The sequence below is a fragment of the Brachyistius frenatus genome, unplaced genomic scaffold (genome assembly GCF_029030835.1).
Source record: "Brachyistius frenatus isolate BFR_SWC_R1_liver_20210118 unplaced genomic scaffold, ASM2903083v1 Contig_101, whole genome shotgun sequence".
NCBI lineage: Eukaryota > Metazoa > Chordata > Actinopteri > Embiotocidae > Brachyistius > Brachyistius frenatus.
Window position 1 is genome coordinate 1221260 of NW_027210700.1, and position 12635 is coordinate 1233894.

Genomic DNA, 12635 nt, shown 5'->3' on the forward strand with positions numbered 1-12635 from the left:
CTACTGGTTGGAGACCCCGGGGTAGGCTCAGACCCCCTCGTGGGATTATATATCTCATCTGGCCTTGGAACCCCTCGGGATCCCCCAAGAGGAGCTGGAAATCTTTGCTAGAGGGACATGTGGGCTAATTTGCTCAACCTGCTGCCACTGTGACAAAACCCCGGACAAGTGGCAGAAAATGACTGGATGAAAGGATCGATGTGAACCGACCAGGTTACATTGCTGTTTCGTTGGTCCAAACCAGGCCGTTCTTATTCTCAGGGTGTGAAATACTACCATTTTGTCACCAATAAAAGGCTTTCACCAGACCAGTAAAGCATTTACATGACACTATGTATCAAACTTGCACAACGTACCGAAAGTGAAAAAAGTACTTATTTTAACCCAAAATAATTCCTGAACCGAGCCAATTGCTTTTTGGTGCCTAAACCTTGGACACCTTGTGCGTGTCTGTGAAATGGCAGCCAGTTGTATTTGACACTGAGTATGGGTTGTCTAAAGTTACCCACACTGGCAGGTGGCAGTTCTTTGCACCAGTGTACGCATTGTCTGTGGCACGCAGTCCTTTGCTCTCTATGGTGTCTAGTGTGTGGTCTGTAACTACGTGTGCGTGTACATGGATACAAACAGGAGCTGTGCAGCCACATAGCAACGCTGACTTTACCCATTCGCACTTCATGTCCTTTGGCTATTCATGACCTGATCTGCACAGGATGTTAAATTGTGAAAAATTTTGGCCTAAGGACTAAAATTTTAATTTTATTGAACTTATTAAATGACAAAGAGAGTGAGAAAGAGGGTATTCATTCTGATTTTACCAGAGATCAACTGTTTTTAAAATATTTGATCTGCATCATACCAGTTTGCATACATGTACAAACCAGACCTCTTTCATTGAATAGGATAACTCCTTTTAAAAGACGACTTCTCCATACACTGTCTGGTAAAAAGGACAAACTGCTTTTTATGTCTAAATGCTCCCAATCAAGAAATTAACTTTGAAACATTGATGTGATGTGCTTAAAAGTAGAACTGAGGGCTTACAACTTTTGTTTACCATCTGATGGCATTAGCTCTGAGTCGGTGCTCAGCTGCTATAACTCGAGTCAAGAAAATGACGCGCTAACACTCATCAACATTTAGACTGCCAACTCTGGTTAGCTCCAGATATACTGTCGCTGTAGGGGAAGAGTATCAAGTCACAAGATAATTGCAGTCACATTTTCTATAACTTAAAATCAATTCTCAGATTTCATTTTTTTTTTTTTTTTTTTTTTTTTACACCATTAATTAAGTTGTGAGGGAACAAGTCAAAAAATGGGAAATGATTTTGGCTCATGTTCATTTATGAACTCAATAACTAGCTGTGTAACAGGAGGGTGCATTACAGGAAACTACAACCATGGAGACTCAAAATCAAATTGTGTTACCGAAGACCACAATCACCAGTAAAACCATCATGAACTTGAATTCCCGCCTCATGGTTGTATGCCTCCGCCAACTAATAAATTTGCAGTTTACGTCCATTTCTGTCAAGACCCATATAACACATGATGTAGTGACGATTTTGAAGGATTATTTATATGTGCTCACATGCTTGGCCGTCATTGCTGTCTGACAGTCGACAATGGTTCAAATAATAGATGAAGCTGCAAATTCCAAAACATGGATGCTAGTCTGCTGTCAAGCTAAAGTCAGACATGAAGTGTTCTAGAGAACAAAACCAAAGAATCAGCTGCAGTTTGCACCAATGTTGTATGGATAACACATATGCTATGAAACAAATTGCTTAAAGCTGTTAGAGTTAGTCTGAGACCTTCTTTTTCCTCCGGTTGGTAATCCAACATGATTCCGGAAGGATGTATCTATTACAGGAACTGGACACTGAACTCAAACATGGCATCATCTTAAACTGAATTAAAACCAGCCACCTGCAGCATAAAGCAAAACATGTTTTCTTCTGCATTGTGTGGTCAAATTCACCGCCTGGCACCACCTGTGTGCTTGGCTTGATCGACTTAACATTGCAATGACGTTATGCAAATAAAAATTGCTCCTCTGGACTTTAAAGGACTTTTTTTTTTTTTAAAGGAGGAAAAAACAGTTATGGGAAAATGATTATTGAGCTGCAGGGGATTTTTCCCTGTAATACGACCACTGGCCACCAGGATTAATTAGCAGCAAGGCTGAGTGACAGCTCTATGCATTCATGGTTTCACCCACTCGTCATTTCCATTTCAAGTAATTTTGTGTAAACATAGATTTATTTCAACAAACATTTATTTCAGAGTCAAGGTTGTCCAATTTTCAATTCAATTTTATTTACATAGGGCCAAGAAACTATCACTATCCTCAATTGTGGTTTTTAGACATTAAAAATGAAACAGCCAATTAACCTGACATGCATGTCTTTGGATGGTGGGAGGAAGCTGGAGCACCCAGAGAGAACCCATGCAGACACATGGAGAACATGCAAACTCCACACAGAAAGAAAGGCCCTAGGCTGAGATTTGAACCCAGAACCTTCTTGCTGTGAGGCCACAGTGCTAACCACTGCACCACTGTGCTGCCCTTTCATGTTGTATGTTTTCCCTATTTAGTTACTAGAAAATGCAACTGTTGTAAGTAGATAACTATCACTACCATCATTCATGTTTTCTGACGTTAAAAATAGATCCAGCCCCCACTAACGCTCTCATCTTTCATGTTATCGCCATGTCGTCACTACTAAAAATGCAATTGTTGCAAGTAACTATTTATCCCTATTGTCATTCATGTTTTAAGATGCTAAAATGTCTATCCAGCCCCCTCGACCCTCTTATTTTTTATGTTTTCGCTATTTCGTCACGACTAAAAATTCAACCGTTACAATAAACTATCACTATCCTCAATTCTGTTATTATTTGTTCAAAATTAAATATATTAAATAAACCTGACATGCATGTCTTTGGATGGTGGGAGGAAGCCGGAGCACCCAGAGAAAATCCATGCAGGCACAGGGCGATCATGCAAACTCCACACAGAAAGGCCCCAGGCTGAGATTTGAACCCAGAATCTTCTTGCTGTGAGGCCATGTTTTCCCTATTTTGTTACTAGAAAATGCAACTGTTGTAAGTAGCTAACTACCATTATCATCATTCATGTTTTCTGAAGTTAAAAATAGACCTATCCCCCTAATGTTCTCATCTTCTCATGTTTTCTCCATTTCGTCACTATTAAACTTCAACTGTTGCCAGTAAGTTGTGATGACTATCCTTTTTAGACGTTAGAAATTGTATCCAGCCTCCTCAACCCTGTCGTTTTTTATGTTGAACCTATTTTGCTACTACTAGAAATGTAACTGGTTGAGTTGGCAAACAACATACAAACAATGAACATTGGCTAGATTTCTAGGGCCAGAAACCTCAGATCCAAAACGTGATACCTGCAGAAAAGCACAAAGCTAAAAGAGAGAATGGCCTAAAGTTAATAACATGCAATGGTGGACTAATACAATAATAATAATAATAATAATAATAATGTGATATAAATGCGTTTAAAGGGACTCCTGGTCGGCATCATTTCCTGGCAGAGGCTCATGCTGTGATTTCAAGTTCTGCCATTGGTGTCTTGCCGTGGACCCTGAAGTTGTACAAACAGGTGTAGTTTTCGTGGCCCCAGTTGTCATCAATGTGCAACTTCACAAATCTGAAGACATCTTTTTTAAGATCCTGATGAGAGAAAGTACAAAAGGTGTGAAGGAATTGGAGGGGGAAATGGAAAGCTCTGGCTGTGGGCCAGTGTGTTGGTCTGGCAGCTGAACCATGCTTGTTGGGTTTAAGCTGAAACATGCTTGGTGGGCTATACAAAGGTAATTGAGCACAGTGCAGCTGGTACTTGCGGAACAACAAGGGTTGGCTGACTCAACATTAGTACCGATCTCCATCAATCAAATGCCTCACTAACTCACAGGATGCACGAAACATTTAGCTGAATACCACTACCCACATTGTCCATACACCCAATTGAGGCACTATCCAGTACAAAACCTCAGCAAAAAGTATTTCACTGGGGTTATTAAGTGGACATCTTCCTTCACTGTTTCCTTCAGTTTGGCACACAACATCTCGGGAAGGTTCAACATTAGTCCGGGTGTCTCAAAACTGCTCCCCTCAAAACCTACACCCACCACCCTGCTCTACCTGCTCTACATCTAAACTAGGATGACTTCTGCCTACATACTTCTTTGCCAGATTTATCTTTGCTCAAAGCTACAATATCATACATGACCACCAATATCATTCCTTCTCCACCAAATCCAGAGAACGACCGTGTTCATCTGCTCAGCTGGATTAAAATGTGTTTGTGAAGCCGGCTGCTTGTGTAATACTCACAGGAAGTTCAAAGGTCTGTAATGACTCCCCAGCCCGATTATAGACGAACGTCCCGAGTCGGATCTGCTCTCCGACTTCTGTCCTCAGTCCCTGAAAGAGACAGAAAGAGAGACAGACATTGAGCACCTTGTGGTTCACTTCATGTGTACAAGTGAAAGTGAGCGGCAGCTACAGGACAGCTCCGGGGAGGTTAATGGAAAATATGTGACTTACGTAGACAGTAAACGTTCTCGGAGCGCTGGAAAGGAAGTCATCGGGTGACTGCAGGCGTGAAATATGACCCAGCGTCACATGACTGATAGTCAGTGGTTGGGACAGCAAGATTAACATGTGTCCCTGTCCACCAGCAAAGGGCCAACATTGACCAGGAGTCAGAGGTGAGGAGGGTGTCCTGATGACAGTCTCGGGGGGATATATCTATATAATATAGGTATACCCCACAATGAGTACAATACTATGTTGGCTTCATAAGTGTCTGAGGTACCATGACGACGGATACTGGCACCTGCACACAAACACACCGAACAGACACAAACGGTTCAAATTCTCCAAACAAGATCACCATCAAAGACCACAAATGAAGATGATGATGAAGATGAATTACCCAGTGATTCCAGAGCAAAATTTGGCATCGAATCTGCCAACGGAAAAAATCTGTTTGTCAGACAGTGCATCTCCTCCTGCAGCTGTGTCAGCTTGGTCTGCAGCATCTCCATGTAAACACTGGTTAGGTACGCAAGTCCTCCTGAATACACTGATGTAAACATATAGGAGGAACATGTGTTAGAAAAACACCACTGAACTCATTCCTGTGATAATCTGTGACAAGTCATCAAAGCTGCTGTATTAAAGATGATTCTGGATGAATTACCAAAACAAATCAGGAGGATGACGAGGAGACACGGAGACAGTTTGAGTCTGAACTGATGTCTGCTGCTGCTGCTGCTGGCAGGAAGTTGGACAGTGTCCTCAGAAGAAGATACACCTGACATCTCTGAAGTGGTGCAGCGATGACATCTCCTCCTCTTAAAGATCCTAATGTTGAAGAACAAAACATTTTGTTGACCACATGTTCACCATGTACATGCAGCCAGAGTTGGAAGAAGCACATTACAAATATAATCTTTTTTAGAGTTATATAGATTTATAAATATATAATGTGGAAGAATATGATGAATGATTATTAATGTGTGAGGAAGTTTAATATGCATCAGATATTTGAAACAGCTCATTTGTGTTGTATGTGAAATTGAATCTGTAAATAGTGACGAGAACCATGTTTGTATTTGGGGTGAAAGTTACAATATTTATCTTTCAAATGTGTTGGAGTAGAAGCATAACATATTATTAAACTGAAATACTTCACAGCAAGTTATAATAAGTTAAGTACTTTAGTAAATGTATTCAGTTTCCCAAAATGTCCAAGAGAAGCTCATCCATGCATTTATTTCCAGTCGTGTTGACTACTGTAATGCTCTCTGAACCAGTCTTCCCAAACAGATAATTAAACACCTGCAACTCATTCAAAATGCTGCTGCTGGAGTTTTTTCCAACAACAACAACAAAACTGATAATATTACTCGCGTCTTCAAATCATTGGATTTATCGAAGAGGTTATAAAGTGCTGCAGCTGGTCTATAAATCCCTGAGTGGTTTAGGTCCAGAATACATCTGTGACATGTTCAACAAATATACAAACTGGTGAAGGCTCTTTAGATCTTTTAGATCCATGGACTCAGGTCAGTTAGTACAAACCAGAGTCTAAACTAAACATGGTGAAGCAGCCTTTTGCTATTAAAATACAAATAACTGGAACAAACTGTGCTCACGTTACAAAATGAATCAAGATTAAAACATGTATCTTTGCATTTGCTTCTGATTGAGCTCTTTCTATATGTTTAACGCTGTAGCACTTGAACATTAAGTAGGTCTTTGGTCACTCCTGGCCGGGTAGTGACATCTCAGACTGACAGCTAATATCTACTGACAGTTTCTGCTTCATGGTACTGCAAAATATACTTTTACTATGTTCTTATTCTATTTGATGAACTTTGCATTTTATTTTGTATTCCTATGTCTTCTTAACTTTTGTTTGAACTTGTATTGACTTTGCACTGTTTGTAATCCCATATATAGTTGTGAGTGTTTGTACATATGTATATGTATGTATAGTATTTTACAGTATATATGTACATTTCTTATTTTTATTGTATCTATGTGAAGCACATTGAATTTCCCCTGTGTATGACATGTGCTATACAAGACAAATGGTTTGCTTGCATGCAGTACAAACACACACTCTCCTGCCTACCTGGACAGATTCTCCTTGTAGGAAATCTTTGTTTTCAACTTTGAGCCTCTCGTTTCTTTTGTACTTCTGCCTCATTGTTTGCCAACCAGTTTTAACCAGTGCCTGACTTCTCGTATCTGCCTCTGTCTCCTCCTGTGATTTACAGCTAGCTGTGTTTGTCCACTGTGCAAAATCCAGAGTAAAACCGGAACCTTTATTCTGAGTCCTAAATCGTGGTTTTGGGTCCAGTCTCTGTCACCTCATTGCAACACAAGAGTAGGCCTACAGTTAGGGCCAGTGGGCAAATCTTTTGAAACTGACGTGGAGACATTATTGAAGAACATGATAATTAAATGCGTGTTGTTGCCAAAATTACAACCGGACTAATCTGCATTTTCACGGTGGAGCAGTATGGTTTTGTAGAAGAAAGATCAAATCAAAGGAAAGGGGCATAAATCTTGGAATAATGAGGGACTATTGAGGTGCTGTTTCCTGTAATACCACATGGAGCAAATTAAAATGATTCTGCCCTTTGCTTATGGCAACTGTCAAATTGCAGACAATTACAGTGGCTACAATAAGCAGTAAAGAACAGAAAATACACTATGTAGTTCCACTCATGAGCATTATTGCGGCCTGTAGACAAAAATTGAATATTAAAGTATTATTATCACTATTAAACTAATTAAAAATGATTATACTAATATCATATTAAAGTAGATTAAAGTTTTGACTTTGGTGCACTAGCTAAACCCACACTCCACATGCTCTTTGATATGTATTCGATGCACTGTCTTCTCTAAAATACCTAGAGTGTACAATGTATTACCTCTTGTCTCTGAAATCCTGTTGTTTAATTTTCTTCTATTTGTGGATCAGAACAGGAACTGGCTTTATTGGTACCCGATTCATTCAGGAACATCACACTGTAACACACAGGTTGTACTACAGTTTCATCAGTGAGATGTTCCGTATGTTGGCTTGAAAGCAGACACACGTTTCCCTGGTTTATTACTAATTGATGCTTCAGCAAAGATGAACCTCAATAAGCATTTTGATGAAGTAATTGAGTTTAAAGGTGAATATGAACTCTGAGAGAGCAACACAGAAACAGCTCTTCTCCAGCCTTGTATCCTCTCACCGTGCTGCTGATTAGTGTGTAAAACCACAGAATACAAACAAATCCCTTCACTGCAGCAAATAAAGCAAAGTTTCATAAAAAAAAATGTGCTCTGTAAATACAGTCCAAATACAGACGTAACACCAACGTATCCTTTGTCATTAAAAAAGGAGAGACGGGAGCTGAATGTTAATTTGCTCGAAATCTATTCGCCAATCAATAAAAAGGCTCAAAGTTCAATCAAATTAGCTCACTTGCTTGAAGCCGCTTCATTCCTCAAAGGGATATAAATGTACAGATTCAACATCGGTTAGCTAACTTTGACGCCGGCGATTTAATTAAATGAAATGCCCCTGCATGCCGCGCTCAATATTTGGTGAGGTGGTTGGAGGCGCTGACACCAAAAAGAATCTGAGCTCACCTTGAATGAAATATGTTACGCGGTGATGCCTAAAGCTTTATGACTCGGGCAAAAAAAAGAAGCTGTCGGCGATTTACATACATTAACATATTTTGTTGGAGCGCCGTGCACATGTACCGCAGAATGTATCTGGCACGCTCAGACGGCTGCTGCACAACTCATGCCATCATTTATGTAGAATGGTGAGGACTCATAAATGATTCATGAAGCTTGATCAAGCCTTTGAAGTTGTTCTATGATTTGTGTGTCTGTAAAGGTCACTCTCTCAACTATTGATTCTGTGTCGATCGCTGCTGCTTTACTTGTTAGTTTAGCGAAGTCTTTAGAATATGCAGTGCTTTTAAGAAGAGGCTCCTCTTTTATTGCAACAATAGAAGGCAGCAGAACTCCTACACTGCTGCAGCTTCAAGATAAATGAGTGTTTGAGTTTTCATTTGTACATAAAGGCAGTCAGTGTTTAGTTTTAAACACCATGTCAGATTCTTTTACAGTGCTCTTGTAAAAAAAAAGCGTTGAACTCTTTGAAGGAGGGGGGAGAAATCAAATACATGATGTTGCAATAAAAGCACATTCAAGGGAAGTGGGGGCACAAACAGTCTCCTCCTAAAGACACTGCAGGCTCTGATAGAAAACGGATTCACAGACTGCAGCTGCTTGACTGAATGGAAGACCGGCTCTCTGTATTCAAACAATGTTTGTCAGAAGTTCTGCATCCAAATGAATTTCCTATTTCATGAGATAGATCCGTTCTGACCCAGTGAATGCCGCCCCGACCCAAATGTAGAACTTGGTTGTGGTCTTACAGTTACCTCTCATCCTTTTGCAAGTAGAGCTGTACAGTTTTACATCATACAACTGTGTGAAAAAAATGAGTGAAACACAGTTTTCTCCCGATGAGAGAAAGTAGTTAATTTAAAGAGTTACTGTAAAGATCCAAAGAGTCTCTCTCTTCATTCATTTTGTAATTCCTTTGACTAATCAATAATTTTTTTTTGTGCATGTGTTATGAGCAGTGTTTCAAAAGTTCAGTCTGTTTTTGATCAAACTTGTTGAAATGCGTTTCAGTCGTGTTTTATTTCTTTTGGATACATCACTAATCCAGGTCATCACTGCCAACCACTCAAAACATGAGATGTCTTCATGTTTTGTGGCTGCAATCATTGTGATCATAAGTAAATGTCACCATTTCATCATATAATAAGTCTCCAGAATACAGTAGTGGTGGGTAGTTAACGCAGGGAGTAGAGACTCCATCCAAATCAACCAGAGAAGAGAGGCTGTGTAAACATGTTAACATTAATCATATGTTGCAAATGAATCATTAAATTAATAGTACTTACTTGTACCGCCTGTCTAGTGTGCATGTTAGCATTTACTAAACTCAAGATTGGTTTGATTACTTCAGATTTTCCGCACACACATACTTTAAATGGTATTTTATCAGTATTGTGCGTATTTTATTTACTTCATGTATTTAGACAATTCTAGATGCTGTCTCTCTCTCTCATCCACATTAAGTCCATTTAACAGTCTCTCACTCTACGCCGTAGCAGTCTGGTGCTCCAGTTCCAGTGGAACTGTTGATTTTCAGCCACTAAAATTAAATCCAGTTTGGTGACATCTTTACAAAACGTACAAAACTAATATTCATTATTGATAATAAATCCATATTTAATCAAATCCACTGACTAGTGGAACCCTTTGGCTCTAATAGTGTTGAACTGAGCTAAACAGCAGTGGTGCTGCTGGTTACATGCTGTTATATCACCTGTCAAATGGCTTCTTACAGTTACATTCTGTAGCTCTGAGTTTGTTTGCCTTGTCTAAAACTGACTAAACTTTAAGGAATGTGCACAACATCATTGTGTTATACAACTTGTATTAAGAGGTGTGAAATAAGCAATACTTCAGTATAAAAATACTCCCTAACAAGTACATATTCTGTATTAAAAGTCTTATAAATTGAAATAAAAAGTATTTGGAAAATTAGTATTGCTACATTACAAGGTGATACTTAAATGCTGTTGTTTTTTGGGCTTATTTTAACTATTTTAAATACAAAGCATTTTGTTCCATAAAGTGGTTATTGTAAGAATCCATGTTTTTCCCTTTTGTTTTCCCCTTCCTTCCCTTCCTCTGTCTGACTGTGTCTTTGTTTTGGTAGTGTTTGAGGGTGTGGCCTATGCTCTTCCCTCTTCCAGGTTCCACCTCTGGTCTAGTGGCTGGCACAGGTGCTCTGCATTCCACTAATCCTGATGGTACATAAACTGCGGTCCTCCACCACTTCTTCCTCAGATCATTCTGCACTCACCCTCGTGGTGAGCAAACAGAATTAACACCTGACTCCAGCTCTGTGGAGCTTTGCAGCATTTTTCAGCTCATTGTTTTGGCCTCACAGCTGAGAACATAACATTTCATGCTTCAGTCTCACCCTCTTAAACAGCCTTCTGCAACAGCCAGCTGTTTCCATAGGAAAAAAAAAAACTCTCAGCACCAAACAGCAGACAGACACAAGGAGCAGCTATCTGGTGAATGAAGTGGAGGATTCAGAGGTTAAAGAGCAGATACGAGGGTGATCCAAAAGTTGCAGTACTGCTATAACCTTTGTAAGTTATTGTTCCAAGTTATTTCTCTTCAAAATTATAACCTGAGTTCCAAGTTTTTTTGTGAACATTGGTACGAGGGTGGATTAATAAATTATGAGTCTGCTGTACTTGTGCACACATGGAGCAGGAGAAAGGTATAACTAATGAGTAACTGGTACAAATTTCACCGCTTGTTTATCATCAGTTCCTGAGTTAGACATGTTTTTGTGAGCAGTGTTCCAGCTGCGTCTGCGTTGTTTTACACACCTGAAATTTAAGCAGGGAGTGAAGATTAAAGTTTGTGACAAATTATTGAGGAACACAAAGAAGTTGCACGGAGCCAAATTGTGAGTAGGAGTTCAATCGCCCCTCAGTTCAGGTCATTTACACTCATGGTTTTTCCTCAGATGCCTCAGAACATAACAGCAGAGCTCTGTGGTTTCACTCTGACCCTCCTGGGGGATGAATTCACAGCACACAGCCCCCCCCCCCCCCCCCCCGTCAATATCAAAGAAAACCCACCTGGTTGCGTGCCTGACCTGAAGCGCTTTTTTTCCAATTTGGACAATGACGTTTTGTTCCTCAGAAACATGAATGTCACTCAAAAGACCTCTCTGGGATCATTGCTTCATTGCTTCAGCCCTCATCAAGCAATGTAAGGGTCCCCAATGCCGATTTCCAGACTTGTACATAAAATCTGAGGTGTGCCCTTTGGTCATGTCCACGGAGTTCTAGCAGAGGCACCCGGGCCACTGCTCACAGAAATGTGTGTAACTCAGGGACTGATGATAATGAAATGATGCAATTTGTACAAGTTACTTATGAGGGTTATATCTTTCTCCTGCTCTGTGCATGTCCTGGTGCTGTGCTCCATGTGCGCCGACAAGCAGCACTCTCAGAACGTATTGATCCATCCTCATATGTGCACATTTGTGGTCACCATGAAGTTTAGCAGCAGAGAGTGCACATCAGTTTTTATGTCAAACTCAGGAAAAAGGTAACAGATTAATAAAATGGTTCCCTGTGACATTTAAGCTTCAGGTTTGTGGGTAAATCTCAAATGCACACATTAATTTTTATCATAATCAGACAATAATCAGATCAGATCTGTCATAAAAACCTGTCAGAGCCATCGACCACCATCGAATGAAGGGAGAGAGAGTTTATTAAGATCTTGCTGCCTCTAACACATGACAGGGAAAAAAGAAAAAAGCTCACTTCATAGTGAGACATTGAAAAGCCTGTTTCTAGTTTTATAACTGGGTAAGAAGGTGTTTCATAATGCATTTGTCATTGCAGAGAAGTGCTTCAGGATGGTGTTGATGGGATGAAACAGGCTGTAGTAGAGCTGAATGTGTTTTCAGGAGGTGCCGTCATTGAGAACCACTGGTGTGAACGCAGTCGTTATACATGGGTTGACAAAACCACACATGAAAGCTGCCATTACATTAAAAAAAAAAAAACTCTTTAGAAATGCACAAATAATGTTGCATGCATTTTTGTCAGCAGATAATCTACAGCACGCAGGCCAGGGAAAGTTATAAAAATGACCTTTTCATATGTTCTTTGAAGACTTTTTTTTTTAAAAAATGGTGGTTTCATCCACCAGCCTGTATTCCATTTTCATCATCTGCTCCTTGACAGGGGGGCAGAAAGAGTGTTATCAATGCCAAAACAGGTGTTTTACCAAACACGTACTCCCCATTGCAATGAGAAACACATTACTTGGCTCGCCTGCACTTCTGCTCTGTATTCTAAAATGCTATCTCAGCATCCTGAAATGCATATTACATTTTGTGTTTTATCTTTTTCCTCCAAAGCAACAAGCTTCATTTCTGTGCTGTTT

General features: G+C 39.9%; 1 protein-coding gene across 1 annotated transcript; it reads right to left on the reverse strand.

The window, feature by feature from the left end:
* Window positions 1–3536: 3536 nt before the first annotated feature.
* On the reverse strand, window positions 3537–4703 carry LOC138628472 (SUN domain-containing protein 3-like). Its single transcript, XM_069711533.1, has 3 exons — window positions 4587–4703; window positions 4374–4463; window positions 3537–3710 (listed from the first exon to the last, which is right to left on the reverse strand). The coding sequence occupies exons 1-3, from the start codon at window positions 4701–4703 to the stop codon at window positions 3576–3578; spliced, it is 342 nt and encodes a 113-aa protein (XP_069567634.1). The 3' UTR covers window positions 3537–3575.
* Between the last annotated feature and the right edge of the window lie 7932 nt (window positions 4704–12635).

Coding starts and splice junctions, on each gene's coding strand:
- LOC138628472 (XM_069711533.1), bottom strand. CDS start 4,703: ATGTTAATCTTGCTGTCCCAACCACTGACTATCAGTCATGTGACGCTG. Junction 4,464..4,586: donor CGAGAACGTTTACTGTCTAC/GTAAGTCACATA, acceptor TGTCTCTTTCAG/GGACTGAGGACAGAAGTCGG. Junction 3,711..4,373: donor TACAGACCTTTGAACTTCCT/GTGAGTATTACA, acceptor TTCTCTCATCAG/GATCTTAAAAAAGATGTCTT.